At 47.0% G+C, this 18479-nt stretch overlaps 1 protein-coding gene across 3 annotated transcripts in view; it reads left to right on the top strand.

Moving 5' to 3' along the window:
* Window positions 1-18479, top strand: part of Ikzf3 (IKAROS family zinc finger 3 (Aiolos)) — an 87440-nt gene that overhangs the window by 52773 nt on the left and 16188 nt on the right. For 2 of the 3 annotated variants that reach the window (XM_013519415.1, XM_013519416.1), the window contains 3 exons: window positions 11907-12167; window positions 13174-13341; window positions 15513-15629. In XM_013519415.1, coding sequence (XP_013374869.1) covers window positions 11907-12167; window positions 13174-13341; window positions 15513-15629 — 546 coding nt within the window. Of the gene's footprint in view, window positions 1-10960; window positions 11005-11906; window positions 12168-13173; window positions 13342-15512; window positions 15630-18479 lie in introns of those variants that run through there. The other variant, XM_013519417.1, reaches the window with a different exon arrangement.

The following is an 18479-nucleotide window of genomic DNA, read 5'->3' as shown; positions in this document are numbered from 1 at the left end:
TTTTTTTGGTTTTTCTCCGGTACCGGGAACCAAACTCACGACCTTGCGCTTGCCAGGCAGGCGCTTTTTGCCGCTGAGCTAAATCCCCAGCCCCTCTGGCCCATTTTCTTGAAAAAAAAAAAAAAAATTGTTTTTTTTGAGACAGAGTCTCCCTAAGTCTCTAAACAGCCCAGGCTGGCTTCAAATTTGCAAGCCTCCTGCCTCAGCTTCTTGGAGTGCTGGGATTGCAGGCATGCATCCCTATGCCTACCTTACATACCTTTGTCTTTTTGAGACAGGGTCTCGCTCTGCAGGTCAGGCTGGCCTTGGGCTTACTTTGTAGCCCAGGCTGGTCTCGAACTTGGAACAATCCTTCTGCCTCAGCCCTTACATACCTTTAAGTGTGCAATTCAGTGATTTTGTTCAGTAAACTTACAGAGCTGTGCCACTAACACCATGTTTGAAAACATTTTTGTCTCCTGAGAAGACCCTGTGCCCTGTTTGTGGTCAGTGCTCTGTGAGAGCCTCCAGCCCCCAGCGATCACTAATCTGAGTGCTGCCTCTGTGGCTAGCCCACTGTTTCTGCATATTTCATGTGAATGGAATAATGCAACAGGTCGCCTTTTGCTTCTGCCTTCTTCTTCTCACATAGCGGTTTTGAAGTTCACTCATGTTGCTACATGCTTGTTTCTGTATTCCCTTGCAGTGACATAGAATATTTTATTATCAATTGGACCTTGGGATGTTTGCATTTTGGCATTTATGAATAATTCTGCTATGAACGTCTATAGGCAACGCTGTGTAAACATATATTTTCATTTCTTTTGGGTAGATACCCGAGTGGAATTGCAGGGCCGTGTGGTAATTTATGTTTCATTTGGAAAGAAACTCCCTGAGTTAGTTATCAGTTGCTGCGCAAGACATCACCCTGAACCTTAGCAGTTAAAAGCAACACAAAGGTGCTATCTCAGTGTGCCACCGCGTCTCTGGGGCCTCCACTTCCAAGTCCCTGCCGCAGGCTGCAGTCCGGGTGCTGACCCGTGCTGTGGTCCCACAGGAAGGCCTGCCCTGAGGGGGATCGGCTCCGAACCCCCAGTTGTTGTCAGGACTCGATCCCGAGGGTTGGTAGACTGAGGGCCCTGACACCACACGGGAGGCTGGGCAGGCACTGCCCCAGTCACGCATCAGAGAACCACACAAGAACCAGGTGCGAACAAGACCCGAGCCACAGGCCACTATAACCAAGTCACCTTTGCCGGGTTCCGCTCAGCAGAAACAAGTCGCCAAGGTCAGCCCACACACCAGGGCCGATCACACAAGGCTGTGGACGTGGGAAGTGGAGGTTACTGGGCCCATGCCGGAGCCCGCCTGCCGCGCTGCCTCACTGTGCCCTAGACGGTTGCACTGTTCCACATTCCCACCAGCCACCTGCGAGGGCTCCCTTTCCTCTGCGTCCTTGCTAGGGTTATTATTGTGTGTCTTTTTGATAATAGCCATTCTAGTGGGTATGAAATGGCGTCTCACTGTGGTTTAATTTGCACTTCTCCAATCACCGATGGTGTTGAGTACCTTTTCACTGGCCTAGTGTCCGTTAATATAATTTCTTTGTTGAGATGTCAGCTAAGACCTTTCATCTATTTTTAATTGGGTTATTTGTCTTATTAACTTATGAAATACATTCATTTATGAATCATGCTTTCAGTGGTGTATCTAAGAAATCTTTGCCTAGCTCAATGTCATGAGCGATAGGATGCGTCAGCTGTTATGCTGGAACTTTACATACATTATTTTGCTTAATTACATTACCATAACAACCCTGTGAGGTATAGATATTATCTTTGCACAAATGAGAAAATTCACAGAAGTCAGGTGACTTGCTAAGGTCGCCTGAGTGTAAGGCATTCAAATCCATTTTCACTGGGAGAAGAAGAAGAGCGAATTCCGTACTGTCCCTTTCCTTTTTTTAATTGTAATTTTTATTTTTCCTCAATGAAGGTATTTTTAAATTTTTTTTTTATTTTAAAGATAAAAGAATGAAGACAAGTGCACTCCATTATTTGAATGTGATGGGTAGAAACCTCTGGACTTGTGACCATTGGAAATCACCGTTTGCGAGGAAATGATGTGCACTCCGGCTTGCTGGCTGGACGCCATTCTAGTTTTGTTCTGCCAGCCGTTACTCCCTCTGCACTTTCTGGTTGAGCTAGGGTGCAACTTTGCTCAAAGCCCAAAAGCATGTGGCCGGGCAGCTGCTAAGCATTTGTTGTATGTCACCTCCAGGGAGGAGCCTGTCTCTGCGCCCGGACAGCCTGTTCCTTTGTGTGTGTGTTTTGTTGGGTTTTTTTTTTTTTTTTTTTTTGCTGTACCAGGGATCGAACCCAGGACCTTGCACTTGCCAGGCAGGCACTTGTGCCACTGAGCTATATCCCCGGGCCCCCTCTGTGTGCTTTTAATGCTGCTCCTTCACTGACAAGGCCGAGTCTCTTCCATCATTCTCGGTGGCCTTCTCTCATTATCTGAGAACCAGAGTGGGAGGGCGTGGTTAAACAGAGGGGCCAAAAGTCCAAGTAATCTGCTACTGGTGGTAGATTGTATATCAGTTTTATGTACTTTAACTAATTTAATGTTAAGAAGAATCTTCCAATTTTTAATCCTTAGACTCATCTCCCCGTCCTTCAAAAAGACTTCGTACCCTTTGGGTCTGATTGGTGACCCTTTAGTTAGAAATTCAATTTGCTCTTTCCCTCTACTCTGAAATAATGTGCTAGCTTTAGGCAAAACTACAATCTGTGCAATTTTTAAAAAAATACTGTCAACCCTAATTTCGTACTTGAGGCAAAAAACAGACTAATTATTCCTCCTTTCCCGCCTTTCCTCCTTCCTCTGTTTCCCTGTTCCCTCCCGCCCTCCCTCCCTCCCTCCTTCCTTCCTTCCTTCCTTCCCACGCATCTCTTTCCTCCCTTCCCTCCACTCTCCTGGGGAGCAGTCACTGAGCTCTGTAACAAGCACAGTATTTACGGTGAAGGCACAAGCAGAATTCTACACAGATGCTGACATCAAGCGGCCTTTTGTAGAGGAGGAGCGGGGACGTTACAGAAGGAATGGACTGGGATAGCAAGGAGGAGGACAAAAAATGAGCTGCTTTGCAACTTGCTGCGTGTGAAACACGAGCCAGAAACGCATGCCCAGGAAGCGATGGGATGTGCCTGGGCGACACTAGCAAGGATGCCAGAATTACAGAGCCGGCAGTGGCCGGCAGTAGAGGCTGAATGAGACTGTAGAGTGAAAAGGCCAAAGCCCTGGTGACGGTTCCCTTGTAAGATACTGAGGAAGCGGAGGAAGTGGAGGAAACACAGAAACAAAGGGCAGCACGAAAGGAAGAGGGTGAGAAGTGGGGCTTGGCCAGGGCACCCGATTTCACAGTGGTGGCGCAGGAAGGGCAGAAGCCAGGCTGCGCAGGGCACGGGAGCCCCTGAGAAGCGGACACCACCACGGGCCCAGGCCTCCTTCCCACGTACCACGGGGAGAAAGTCCCCCGGCTGCGCACCAGCCTCAAACTGTTGGAGACAAGTCCAGGGCTCATTATTCTCATCGATTTACTACTTCTTCCCTCTGTGGCTGGTTATTACTGTAAATTAGTTCAGGCAGCCCAAGGGGTTCAGCTGTCATTCATTCAGTCCCTAAAGTAACTGCACCCTCTGATGGGTTCCTGGTATCAAAAGCTGGTCTCTGTCTTAAAAGCACTCCGGGTCTTCATGGACATAAGTTTTTTTTTGTTGTTTTTTCTTTTTTGTCTTTTTGAGACAGGCTCTTACTATGCAGTTCAGGCTGGCCTTGAGCTCACTTTGTAGTCCAGGCTGGTTTCAAATTCGCAGTGATGCTCCTGCCTCAGCCTCCCGAGTGCTGGGATTACAGGTGTGCACAACCACGCCTGGCAAACATAAGTATTTTGACTGTTATGTGATGTAGCACACACTATGTATACCACGAACCCCTACACCATAGATGTGCAAGATTTTCGCTCCTTCCCTTCCCTGGGACTCTGAGATTGTTTTATGGCAGTCAGAATGTTTTTAGACAACTTAATTGTATTTGGATGATAATTTTCAGTTCTACTAAGAGTTATATTTTAACATGCTTTGTACTTTTTAGTTAATGATGTTTCTAAGAAAGATAAAGTGAATACTCTGCGCAGGAGAATTTTGAGTGAGAAGAACTTTTTCCTTTGTGGATTTATAAATGAATTTCTCCCAGGCACATACTTTTGTCTATCTCTAGTATGTTTAGGTACCATCTAAAACCTCCCCATCTTTGAATGTATTTCCATCCATTATTATTTTTTGATGGCTAGCAGTTATTTGTCAGAAATATAAATACAAAATAGCATAATACATAGATTAAAATAATAGAAAAGTAATCTTCATAGCGGGCAGAAGGGTTTAGAAGGAGCCTTCATATGTCATGTTTGTCAGTCCTTACAATTCTAGATGAAGAACTGAACTCAAAGCCTGGGAGATAGCTCAGTGGTGTAAGCACCTACCTGGCAAGTGCAAGGTCCTGAGTTCGATTCCCGGTACAAAAAAAAAAAAGGAATTGGACTCAATCCTATGATCTTTGAAGTGTTTGGCCCCGCTGACCAGCTAAAATGTCACCTTTTGCTAATGGATAATGTATTCCCCCTGTTATAATAGTAAAGCTCCTTGTGTTCAAATGGGGAAGCAAAGAAATGACTGAAATGACTAAAATTATTTATTATCATGCCAGTGAATGAGCTACTTGATAACCAGATAATCAGACGAAAACTGATGTCATTAGTGAAATTGAGGGGGCCTTTGCCGCAGAAACTTTTCCTGTTTTCACACTAGTGCTTCTGCATCTGACATGACAGGATTTACCGATTACCGGTGTTGCTTCTTCACAGAAGAATGTAGAAGTCTGATGAGGACATGTTTTAATGAGAACTTAAATCAACTGGCCATTACCAAGCCTGCTCTTATTTCTCTGCTATTGGGATATGGTACTGTCTCTTGTTAGGCTGATTCACATTTTCCAGTATTTTTCCCCATTTTAAAATCAGCTTTAAAAAATTAATAGCTGTCCATCATTTTAATTTTTTTTTTTTTTTGAAGCTGGGGATTGAATCCAGGGCCTCTCACATGTTAGATAAATGTTCTACCACTAGATCATTGGCGTTCTAGCCATTTTTACTTTGAGACAGAGTCTCTCTAAGTTGTCCAGGCTTCCTTCAAACTTGTGATCCTCCTGCCTCAGCCTCTCAGGTAAATGGGATTACGGGCAAGCCACTGCATCCCACATTTTTAAAGCAGAGGAAAAAAAAGCATACTATGTCTTATAAATCAATGATCAAGATTCCAGCCTGATTGAAGCTTTATAATTTTACTAGTTAATAAATGCTAAAAATCCTCCTTACCCTTGAGTCCTCACACTGTCACAGGGTTTTTCTCTCTCGTTGCCTTATATATAAAAGGTGTGGATTTGAAAGTGAAAAGGACCCATCATTTCAGAGTTCTTGCTGCTAATACAGAGGGGTCATTGTGGGAAAGACGTATGGACATTCGTTTTATAAGGGAGCTGTCCCAGTTCATCTGTTTGTGCCTGGTCGTGTGACAGCGACAAGCTCTGTAGACTCCATACCTATGGTACATGTATCTCACATTTTGCTCTTTAGCGCTTCAAGCTTCTAAATCCTATTAACAGCTGTCAAAACCTGGTAAACTATTTAGATGCTTTCACAATTTGTTTAATTGGATAGTTAGAAAATGGCACGCTAGGAAAGCCCCTCCCGCCCCCCTTTCTTTTAGCCTGGCTGAACATCTGTAGCATTAGGGCCTCATTATCTCCGAATTGGCATAGCAAATCAGCGGCATCATTAAAATGCCACATTAAGATGATTAAGCTTCTTTGTTATCCAGTTGACTTTTGCATGTGTTGAGGATTTCATGGTTATGACCCCCGCTCCTTGTAAAACACTTAAACAACATCACCTTTTGTGTCTTCCCTGCCTCACAGCCTGGCTTTGTCCCTTCTCACAGCATCACTGGCCAACCTGAGGCTTTTACTTCAAGTTCTGTCCCTGCTGGAGCTGGGTGATGAGCACTCTCCGTTTGGGGCGGAAATTCAGAGCCTTCCTTTTTCACTAGGTGCCAACACGCCATCCAAGCACCAAGTCGGCGCTTCTGTTTGTGTCTTTGATAGGTTCTTCTCTCCAGCCGAGCATTTTATGTGCCTGTAAAAACAAACTGAGGCACAGTTGGCTGAGACCGCTATTGCCCCTGAAGGATTTAGATGTTGGCTCCTTTCCAGGCCCCATTGTTTTGCAGCGTCTCAGGTGAAACCAAAAATGTCTACTCTGGAGTGCGAGCCTTTCATGTGATAACCATCACCCCAGGAAATGAAGCCATGTGCATCAGCCCCAGCGAGCCAAACCTTTGTTCTCCTCAGCCTACAAAACACTGTCTGGGGTGTGTGTGTGTGTGTGTGTGTGTGCGCGCGCGCGCGCGTATGTGTGTCTGTGCATGTGTGTGTGCGCGTGTGTATGTGTATGTGTGAGATCTTCCTAAGAGGCTCCAGAACACAGACAAAGATGGGAATAATTGTATCCCAGAGCAGCTCCTTTAGGAAGAAGTTTAGTTTAATCTAATTTCCTATGGATTAGATTCAATTTAGACATCTTTCCCCCCCTCTGGGAATGTATAACAATTACCTTTATCAGCAATTTGTGGTTTGCCACACTCTTTTCTCCACAAGTTCAATTATAAAAAAATTTACTTAGGAAGCCTTTAACATTTTTTTATATGGAGTCGACTATACATACCAAATGGCAACTATAATTACATGTTCCGTTTAAAGAATAAAATAACAAAACAAGCACCCATGGACTCACCACCTGACTTATGAAGTAAAATTTTGCCAGTGCCTGCGAAGATTTCTGATGACCTTTAAAGTGTCAGTTTAAATCGTCTGGCTAAGAAACCTGATGCATATTATAAGGCGATTAGACTTTACAGAACCAACATGGAGGATTATTCAAACGGTTATTTCCCTTTACAAAAATCACTTCAGAGTACCCGAGGCAGTTCCTCAAGTGGACTCAAGTGTTTATTCCCAGATGGTCGTGATTTTCTGCCTTTCCTAAGCAGTTCAGGGGTTGCGGGTCCCTGACACCCGAAAATCCATGGGAAAGGTGATGCACGCCTCTGACTGCGATGTAAGTCGGTGGGACAGTGTTTCTGTTTCACATGTAACATTTTGGTTAATTGCCTCATGCTAAACACAAAGCACAATGACACAGGTGCGTGAGAACAAAGGAACAGGAATTGTTTTTCCTAGTCAAGAGTGTCCGGCCGCAGATACAGCTCAGTGGCACAGTGCCGGCCTGGCAAGCGCAAGGTCCTGAGTTCGAATCCTAGTACCAAAAGAAAAAGGTGTCAAGGAAGACTGCACGGAGGACGTGGCCTCTAAGCTGCATCGGGTGGCGTGTCGGTGCAGTGGAAGGGCAGCTTGGCCTGGGGCGGGCTGGAGAGCCGTGACGTCAGGCTGTTCATGTGCCTGTCACTCTCCCAGGTACAGAAGAGTCCCTGAGGATCTTGTTAAACTACGAATTCTGATTCTGGAGGCCTGGCCCGAGGCCTGGGCTTCTGCGTTTCGGATAAGCTCTTGAGAGGTGCTGGTTCCGAGGGCCTCACTGTGAGCAGCAGGGTCCCAGCGTAGAGAGCACGGTGACTTCAGGTGGCCGATCAATGAGCTGACCAGCTGGGCGTGCAGCAGGCTCCGGACGGGCTTCACCCGGCAGCTTGGGCTTTATTCTGTGAGCCAGGTGGAATCACTGGAAGTTTCTAAAGAAGGGTTTTGTTGCCACCGTTGATTGATCTGGCAGTGGCACCGGGGAGAACAGAGGTTGCGTGCGGCGCGGGCCAGCCCAGAGGTGAGGGCAGCGGTGCCCTCCTGTGCCAAGGATTCACTGGCGTCTGCTTCGTGTGGGGCACTGTATCCTGTCCAGAGCTGGCGGTCCCAGAGTCGGTTGTGCATGAGGGTTCCCTGGAAAGCGTGTTTTTAAATGCAGACTTCCAGTCCCCTCACCCAGGTTAGTAGGTTTCTCATGGAGCCCCAGATTTCTCTCTTAAAAACATACAACTTATAGTCTTTTTTTTTTTTTTTTTTTTGAGTTAGGATCCTGCTACGTTGCCCCAGTGGCCTTCAACTCCTAGGCTCAAGCAGTGTTCCTGCCTCAGCCTCCCAAATAGTTGGGAGTTCAGGGGCAACTTGTGGTCTCAGTAAGCAGTGTTGTAGAAAATAATGAGCTTTTAAAAAAGTGTGTGTGCGCACACAGACACAATCTGTGTCGCTTCCACCAACAGCTGGCTTACACGTCCGTAGAGGAGACGAGGGCGTTTGTACCCAACTCAGAGACAGAGAGAGCTGGCTGTTTTCCCCCTGAGGAGCCAGGGAAGACGCAATGGGTGGGGATGGGCAGTGGCCCGACCTTAGCTGCGTGGGACTTGGGATCTGTGGCAGTGTTGGGGAAAGACCTTTCCGGTGGTAGAAAGAACATGAATATAACCGAGAATACCTAGAAATTGTTCGAGTTGGTGAGAGATATCTGCGTAGTCAAAATGAACATTCTAAGGGTGGGCTCTGGCCGATCTCAGAAGGCCTTTCACTACCCTTGTTTCCGCGTTTGGACTTTATTTCACTGGCAGCAGGGGCTGTTGGAGGGTTTGGAAGGGGCAGGACATGAGCAGGCTGTGGGTGTAGGAACATCCAAGGTGAGCTGGGAGGGAGACAGGGACAACGTGGAGGCTGCAGGGGACGGCAAAGGCCCGAGGGGCTGAGGTGAGCGCAGGGGGCAGTGGGGGCAGTGGGGGGCAGAGCGGACAGCGGGCGCAAAGGGAGACCGGTGACCGAGGGAACGAGGGCACACGCGGGGAAGAGCAAAGATGATTGGAAGGCTGTAGGCTGAGCAACTGAGAAGACACCTGGGGACTCTCGCAAACAGAGGATGAGGGCGGGGAGCGAGTGTGGACTGGAGACGGATGAGTGGGACTCACGCGTGTAGGAGGCTAGATGGAGTCTTAAGAATGGATGAGGTGGGCCGGGGAGATAGCTCAGCAGCACAAGTGCCTGCCTGGGAAGTGCAAGGTCCTGAGTTCGATTCCCAGTACCAAAAAAAGAATGGATGATGTTACTGTAGGGAAGGGTGGAGAGGGAGGACATGACGCAGAGCTGAGTTGCAAAGGGAAAGGAAAGAGGGGCTGGTGCCTGGACGGCGTGAGCACAGGGAGTTGGGAGAGTTGAGGGACTGCGGCTGCGGAGATGGAAGGGATTTCACAGTTTCAAGACATGAAGACTGCGAGAAAGGAGACGCCATTTGTAACTACGCACAGGTCAAAAATGATAGAAGCAGGTTCGGAATCGTGGTGTTGATTTTAGGTAACTGGTGCTTTCCAGGGGTGTAACACCCCTCCTGCCACGGAGCAGAGTGGCTCTCCTTGCTAGAGCAGTCAGGCTGTTCCTGGATGCCTCAGGAGACTATATTTGGGTGCTAAGACCGATTGTTTCCCAGGAATCCTACTTGTACCTTGGAAACTGTAAATCGCTGATCCCAGCCACCATGCGGAGGAGTCGAGGTCGTTTGTCTGACACAGGAAAATGAGCAACTGTACCAGACATTGTTTGGGTCCGTTAGTCCCAGGGTCTGCCCTGCTCCCTGTCCCTTTCCTATGACCCTGGTCTCGGACGCCACCTTCCTTGCCCTACAGCTGCCCTAAGGGACTAAAGCCAAGGTCCGTTGAGGTTCCAGCTCAGGCCGACCAAGGTCAAGGTCCCGAGGCAAGGAGCAGCTCTCTCCTGTTCTCTGTTTTCAAAAAGATCCCCACCCGTTGATCTCACTATTTTTTAATGTTCATTGACCGCAGAGTGGCCTGCCTGTGGTCACATTCACATTTTCTAACCAAAATGAAAAGGATCCTTTTGTGCTGGCCCTCTCAGTCTGCTGTTTTTGGTTTTCAGTAGCTGAAGTTTTCCGTTGAGGTTCTTTTAAACGCCTACATGCAAACTGAAGAGCACCCAAGCTTTGGTGGGATATCACCCACAGCTGGGGAGCCGGGGGAGAGCGGGCCACAGCCTCAGTGCATCCTTCTCTTTAAAGTTTAAAAAAAAAAAAAAAAAAAGCCAGAGTAGTAAAGGAAACGGAATCTGCCTGAAGGCAGGCAAAGGCTGTCCAGAGAAAGAAGGAATGTAGCTCGTTCCAAGTAGGACGCGCTGTCAGCTCAGCCAGAAGCCAGTTGCACAGGAACATGCTAGGTTCATCCTGCGGCCCCGGTCCCTGCCTGCGCCAAGGGAGAGGCTGTGAACCGTGAACTGTGGCGAGCAGTGGACCGGGGTCGCAGCCCTGGCTCCGCTGGCGGTGGCTCGGGCCTGTCTTGCTCTGTTAAGCAAACACAGTTAATATAGATGAAAGGGAACCTTGGTAGAAGTGAAAATTGAAACTCGGGTGGAAGGCAGCGAGTCAGGCACAGCTGCAGCCGAACTTCCTCCTGTGTGGCTACAGGAGCAGCACTTACTGATGTGTTTTGGAAGGGATGCCGTTTTTAAAAAGACCTTTTTTTCTTCAGGGTGTTTTGGGTTTTCACATCTACCCCCAGAGGAGGGAGGGTGTGGAATGGAGGTAGCAAGAAGCCACTTAGATCTTTTACATCTAATGTGTGAGGCAGATCCAAGTTATCGGTAGCTGGGGGTTAAGTTCAGCATCACAACTGCACCTCTGCCAGTAACTGGCCACAGACGCTCGGACAAATCACTGGAGACGGCCCTGCTTCCACGCCGCCTCATCTGAGAATCAAGAGGGGTGGAGGACATGACCTCTGCCTTCCCACTCAGCCCTAATTCCAGGGATTTGCGACTCCTCCGGGGAAGGAAGCACAACGTTCAGTGTCTAAGAACCAGGTTGAAAGACTAAGCATTTATGTTTTCAAAACCCCTTATAAATGCTTATGATTGCATCAGGTAAACATTTAGTCTTGTTAATGTTACTATATAAATGTGTCTTCTTCATTGTGAGGGAGTAATAGTCCTTTTTGAGATGGTATTCGGTAGCATGGGCAGCTCCTCCCCTCCGGTCTAATCCTGCAATCTGAGGGTCTCGGGTGGCTCTCTTTAGCTCGGGTGTAGGTCCTTTCCCCCTGTTAGGGGGAACCCTGTTTACCTAAAGTCAATGGGAGCGACTCCTTAGTGACACTAAACAGTCTCTTCTCCTTTGATCTTGCTCACACCGTTTCACCAGTACTGACAGCTTCCTCTCCACTCAGCAGTGCGTCTTGATCGATTCCAAAAGAGATGGGGAGACAGGGCCCGTTTTACTACTTCATACACATGGAAAAGGAGGAGGCAAAATGTGGCTTCAAATCATAACAAAAAAACCCTCTTAACTGTTCACCCGTAGGTCCTAGTGGTCCAAATCGGATGCCCTTGAGGGATGGAGATGGTATTTCCTCCTCACAGCCTGAGAGCGCATCACCTTGCCTGTTGTTAGCTGCAGTCACCAAAAAAGCGCTAGACCTGAGCACCTTTCCTCCTCCCCGCTCCTGGAGAGGAGTGGTTCCGAGTGTTTGCTTCGTGGTCCCTCTGAGCAGTCACAGCTAAAGCCCATCGTTTCCGGGACTGAGGATCGCCTAAAACGCTGTCGTGTGTTTCACGTGTGTGGGTCTGTGTGTTTTCCTCCAACAGAGGAGGTTCTCGGTTCAAGTAATGAGCGATCATCCTAATGGCGTTCTCTTGTCTTGGAGATGTATAACGTTGCATTAGCTTAATTCCGTACTTAATTGCCGCTCGTGTGCCGTGGCTTTCTGAAATGCTCTCCCAGCGTCAAACACAGCCATCGTTCATTTCTTGCGTCCTCTTCCCTGCAGATGAGTCGGTGAGAGTGAAGGATGAGTACAGTGAGAGAGAGGAGAGTGTCTTAAAGCCAGAGCCCGTGGGAAGCATGGAGGAGCCTGAAATCCCTTACAGCTACACGCGAGAATACAGTGACTATGACAGCATGAAGCTGGAGAGGCACGCGGCCTCCTACGACGGGGGCAGGCCGGCCGGCGGCAAGATGAGCTGCGACGTGTGTGGCTTGTCCTGCATTAGCTTCAACGTCTTAATGGTTCACAAGCGGAGCCATACTGGTAAATAGTCTCCTTTTTCACTCTTCTGAAGAACCGTCTGCAGCCGCCTAGAGAAGAGTGAGCTGGTAGAACTGGGACTTCGACTGCTTCCTTTGGCCTTTGCTCTAATTCCCATGTGCCCCGGCCGCCTTGCCGGTGACCCGGTGAGCGGGCGAATGCTGTGCGGGGAAGAACGACCGCAGACAGCCCAGTGTTCCGGGTCAGCCGGGTGGTTCTTCTTCCCTTAATAAGCAGGAGCCGAACTGTGCGATTTGCTTCTTAGAGAGTGCTGTGTATTTTTGTGAAACACTTTCAATAAAAGGAGAGCTCCTCACTGTACTGGGTTCAGATTTGGTAGGTGAAAGGTTGTCGTTCTCTCCAGTTTTGAGGATGGTGTCTCCAGATGGTGACCAGGCAGTCTAGAGGAAAGCCTATGAGCAACAGTCCCCAGAGCCAGTAGATTGAGTCTGACAGCCAAGCTGAAGACCCTGAAAGGAGGTATTGGTGGCCCTCAGCACCTCACTGGTTTGAGTGTGTGAGTCTCTGTAAAGCAGATTATGTTTAAGAGGAACGTGAAGTAATATGAAAACTCAGGCCTAGAAAGCTGCCCTAAACCCAGGAGTGGTGGCGCCTGCCTATAATCCCAGCAATCAGGAGGCTGAGGCAGGAGGATAGTTGTGAGTTCATGGCCAGCCTGGGCTACATAGTGAGTTCAAGCCTGGTCTAAACTACATGGTGAGACCCTGTCTCAAAAAAAAAGAAGCTATCCTAGAGGTACTTGTATTTCTTTGGTCTGATTCAAGATGAAACATTGCCTAGACTAGCCTTGCTGGGTGGGAGCATTTTGTCTTTTGGAGGAAGATTCCACAGGGGGCCTTACCACCCTTGCCTGGAAATGCAGCTCCCAAGTGATCCCAGCGTGAACAGAGTGGTCCGGGAGGCAAGCTTTGCCATGGGCATCTGATCTGTACATGTGCTTTTCCATTCACCTGGTGACCGGAAATCGCCTCTTTTGTCCTCTTTCAAGGTGAACGCCCATTCCAGTGTAACCAGTGCGGGGCATCTTTTACTCAGAAAGGTAATCTCCTCCGCCACATTAAACTGCACACAGGGGAAAAACCTTTCAAGTGTCACCTCTGCAGCTACGCATGCCAAAGGAGAGATGCACTCACGGGGCACCTTAGGACACATTCTGGTAAGTGAGGGGGACGAGCAGCAGTGCCTGGGGATGGGAACTGCAAAGAGTTAAGCGCAGAGGCTCCATCCGATCTGTCACTGCAGTGCTGAAGTGTGGCGGCAGCAGAGACCTCTAGGGCTAATTGCCCTTCCATTAAGGCATTAATTGCTCTCTGTCTGCCTTGGTGGAGACACCGGCTCACATCCTCGGCCCCTGGAGGACAGCAGCCAGACAGGAAGAGGGCCCCCACCTGAAAAAATGTCTTTGCAGTCGTTGTTGCAAGAAAATTATAACCATTGATATGTTTCTGATGGTAAACTTTATTAAAAGATTATTGTCCTAACACACACACACACACACACACACACACACACACACACACACACACACTTTCCATTCAGAACCCAGGACAGGTAAGTGATGTGTAGTTTTATAAATTACAAAAGAACTGTAAAGCAGGTATAAATTGTTGTTTGGGGTCCTTTTCAGCCATTCGGGGCTAGATGTCTTGAACTCTTAACTTGTCAGCCCACTTACTTTGAATCTCTAACAGAGGCACAAAACTAAGAGTTCATCAAGAGCCCAAAACTAAGAGTTCATCAACCCCTGCTTGATGTTTTTTACTCCTTAGTTTGAGCAACCAAGATAGTGCAGTTTTTTTCAACATTTCGAATTTCCTTCTTAGAAAAATAAGACGGTTTATTTGCAGATTTGGGACCTCATGTTCTTGATGTTATCTGACAAAATTTTAATTAAAAAAAAAAAAAGGTCTATTTTTAAGTTAATCCACATCTACTACTTTGACTAAAACCCAGCCCTAATCTTGAAGCTGGTCCCATTTCAGAGACGAGCATTAAACAAGTCAAAGAAGCCACCATGGAAGATCATACAAGGCAAATTTGGTTTTTTTTTTCTTTTGTGTCTCATTTTTCAAAGTAATAAATTAAGGATGAGTTTGCTCAAAACAAAAAAAAAAAGGTGAGGGCAGTTATCTTCTTTATGTTTCTCAGGTAAGAAACAACAATAATAGGAATTTTTAAAATGGACTCTAATGGACCCAATTTGTGTAGAAATCTGACATCATTAGCCCTAGAAATCTGCACTTTGTTTTAATCTGGAGTTTTCTAAGGATCTTTCAGGACTTTAAATCCCAATGCCTCCATTTTAGGTAAAGCAAGAGGATTTAGAAAGCAAGTATCTGGGCGCTGGGACAGACAGTGGTTCAGTGCTGGAGCACTTGCCTTCCATGCGCAGGGCCTGGGTTGATCCCACAAGTGCAAGAAAAGAAAGAAAATAAAAGTCTCAGTCCCTAAAACTCTAATTCTTAGGGCATATTTTACCAACAAACCAGACAGGCCAGTCTTGCATAAAGCACCGAAGTTCTCACTTACATATTTCAAGGAGTAGAGCACTTGGGGTGCATTGGAAGGCTACAGTTACCTGAACCATACGGACGAACTGTGGAGGAAACTTCCCCTTCCCCTGAAGTGAAGCCATTTTTGCAACTCATTCTTCATTCACTCCGTTGTTCAGAAATATCCTTACTTAGCTCAGCTTTGATTGCGCTAGCCGAGAGTTTGCTATTATCACCGCTTGACCAGAATGAGATAAATTTATCCACACATGGCCACGTTCTGCTGCATCCCTAGCCGGACGGCCAGGCAGACGGCAGACGGTAAGGAATCCCTTCCCATCATTCCTGCCCCACTCTGACCTCCTTAAAGAATAATAGGGGCCTCTTGTTGTTCAACAAGAAGCATCAAGGTTCACCTTGAAGCCAGGTGTGGTGAAGCACACCTCTAATCCCAGCACTCAGGAGGCTGAGGCAGGAGGATATATGTATGAATATGAGGCCAGCCTGGGCTACATAGTGAGTTCAAGGCCAGCCTGAACTGCATAGCTCAAAAAGACAAGATTCAACCTGGAGCTAAACCCTAGGCTAAATGCTGGTCACCAAATCCAAATCCTTCCAGCTGCTCCGGAAAGTGATCCTTTCAAAGGACACTGGGACGCGGTAACCAGCAGCAGCAGGCCGCCGCCTTATTTCAGCTTCTTAAATGCAAAAGTAACATCCATTCAGAAGTATCTGAGTACTCTGGCTTCGTCAGCAGTTTTCACACAGCCCCAGTCTGCGGCCTGTGAGGGGCCCCGAACCCCAAGGTCGCTCAGTGCCCCTGCTCTCCTTCCAGTGGAGAAGCCCTACAAGTGTGAGTTTTGCGGGAGAAGCTACAAGCAGAGAAGTTCCCTGGAGGAGCACAAGGAGCGCTGCCGCACACTTCTCCAGAGCTCTGACCTGGGGGACACGGGTGAGTTCCCAGCACCTGTCCTGCAAAGGCTTAGTGAGCATCTGATGGACGGGTGATAGGACATGACAGGGGGCAAGGTGACAAAAGCCTTGCCTCATGGAGTTTGTGCTTTGATGGGGACGGATTATAAATGGAATAAATAATTAGAAGCTCGGCAGGGAGTGAGTGCCAATGAAGAAAAATGAAGAGGATGCTGGGGGTGGGGATGAGTCAGGGAAGCTTAACTGACAGACCTACGGGATGAATAAGGAATGAGCCTGGCAGATAACTCCAGAGCAGCAAGTGCAAAGGTCCTGGGGCTCAAATTTGAAAGTCCTGGTTGGCGGGGGCAGCATAAGTCATGGGACATGAGGTCAGAGGGGAAATGGGAAAACAGGCCTTATCCTTTCCTAGGTCTTTAGACTTGGTTTTTCCTCTGAATGAAATTGAAAAACTTTGGGTTTTGAACACAGGTAACATCATTGGACTTCTCACTTGAAAAGAATAACTCTACTTGCTGTGGAGAAAAGATTGCATTGAGGGAAAGTTAGAAACTGGGGCATCCAGTTAGGAGGCCATCCCAGGAATTCAAGCAAGAGAAAGTGGGTGTTGTAGTGGCAAAGGTAAAGAAAAGAGTTCTCATCCTGTAGAGTCGACAGATGATAGATAAATGACAGATGGTGAATAGATAGACAGACATGATGGCTGATAGATAGATAGATAGACAGACAGACAGACAGACGGGTGGACAGATATTAAAGGAAGAGCCAGCAGGACTTCTTAACAGCTTGCTGTGAGATGCGATGAGAGTGACGTTCCCGCTAACTGCAATGGCCAGCATTAAGGGAGAGCGGCTGGTTGGGAAAAGACGAGGGAGCGGTTGGTTAAAACTACAAGGACTTTCTTTGCTACTAGACTGTAGGATTCGAGGAGAGAGAGCATCTGCTCCTCCTCCTCATTTGTGCAGGGCCTGAAAGTCTATCCTTATCTGGTCTTTTTTTTGTTTTTTCCGGTCCTGGCGCTGGAACCCAGGACTGTCTCCCTGAGCTCCGGCCCCCAGCCTCTTCTGAGACAGGGGCTCGCTAAGTTGCTCAGGCTGGGCTTGAACTTGGAGTCTCCTCCCAGCCCTGGCTCTGTGGGTCTACTGTGATGTTTCTATTTGGCGGTGGGGATTTCCCACTTTATTCGGTGATTATAATGTGAGCCTGCTGACCGCTGGCTGAAACAGAAGGCGTCTCTCCGTGTACCAGCCGCGGTTTTCTTTGCTTCTCGTTCTTCGCCTGGAACATCCTGAACCTTTCTTGTGTCTCATCTCCGCTTTGTGCTTTTTCCCATCGGGTCGACCAGCAGCCCGGTTCTGCAGCTAGGCGTGGAACAGTTTTCTTTTGAGTGTGTGAGCCATTTGCCTGTTGAGACTAGGTACCAACTCCCAGGGGACGTGGTGTTTGAGGGCGGTTGCAGCTGACTAGGTTGAGCACCCCGAAGCCCAAAACAAAAATACAACAGAAATAATGTAAATCTCATGGAAAATGGAGTGGAAACCATGACTATTCTAACTGCCCCTGCTCTGGGGGAGAGGAAACTTTTGTCTTAGAGAAAGGCCATTTTACGGTGTTAGGAGCTGGCCAGCTGAATTCTGTTGGTTTGCATTGCTTCTGCTTGTCATCCTGATGATATCTTTGGTTTTTATCAAGGAGTTGGATTTCCTCCTTATTTCTAGAGAGTAATGTTTGCTCTCTTTAAAAAAAATTAAAAAAAAAAAATAAAAAAAACCCTAAGGATTGGGTTTTGACCTCAAAGTGACATGCTTGATGGTAGGCAGGATTCACCCAAGAATGGAGTGTAGGTATCATTACTTGCAGTGCTGTACTTCCTAAGCAAAGCACTTGCTGAGGAAATCCTCCAAGTTAGGAAAACCCAGTTAGAATCAATAGTATTTGAAGTCAAAGGATGAAAGAACATCTAGTTCTGCTTCCTCCTTTTAGAATGAGGAAATGGAGACTTGTCAAAATTCAGTGAGCAGCTTTAACAAACACTATAGTGTTAGTGGTTTTGGTAATTGACCATATTTTTAATTTTGAGATATAATTCACATAGCATAAAATTCACTTTTGAACAATTCACAGCGTGTGATAGCATCTGCCTGCAATTCCAGTAATCTAGGAGGCTGAGGCAGGAGGATTACAAGTTCAAGCCCATCCCAAGTGACTTAGTGAGACACTGTCTCAAAATAAAAAATACATAAATGTGCCAGGGATGTAGCTCAGGGTGGAGACCCTGGGTTCAATCCCAGTGATTAAAAAAAAGCCAAAAAACTATACAAAGCAATAGCTTTTATTTACAAAATTGCATAACATCACCATTGCCTAGTTCCAAAGCACTTTATCACTCCCAAGGGGAACCCCCACACTCAATAGCCAGCCCATTGGGCACCACTAATCTATTTTCTGACTATATGGATTTTCATATTCTGGACATTTCATGCAACTGGAATCACACAGTATGTGGCCTTTTATGTCTGGCTTCTTTCACTTAGCGTGATGTTTTTGAGGTACTTCCATGCCAAAGCATGTGTTAGTAGTTCATTCCTTTTTATGACCAAATAATATTCCACTGCATGGATTTATGGATTTACTACATTCTGTTTATCCCTTCATTTGTTAATGAATATTTGGATTTTTTTCTCACTTTTTTGGGGCTTGATTAGCTATGTTTTTAAAGGTTATGTATGCTCTGTTTAGCAAAAGATATAAGGTAATGCATACTAATAGCCACACAAAAATCCACATATGTGTGTCTAGATTTTCCTGGAAGTAGGAAGGATGTCAGTAAATTATGCTTTATACACAATATACTTCCCACCCTCACAGC

The sequence above is a fragment of the Chinchilla lanigera genome, unplaced genomic scaffold (genome assembly GCF_000276665.1).
Source record: "Chinchilla lanigera isolate Chin_1 unplaced genomic scaffold, ChiLan1.0 scaffold00050, whole genome shotgun sequence".
NCBI lineage: Eukaryota > Metazoa > Chordata > Mammalia > Rodentia > Chinchillidae > Chinchilla > Chinchilla lanigera.
The sequence above is the reverse complement of the archived record's forward strand: the minus strand, read 5'-3'. Positions and strand labels throughout refer to the sequence as shown.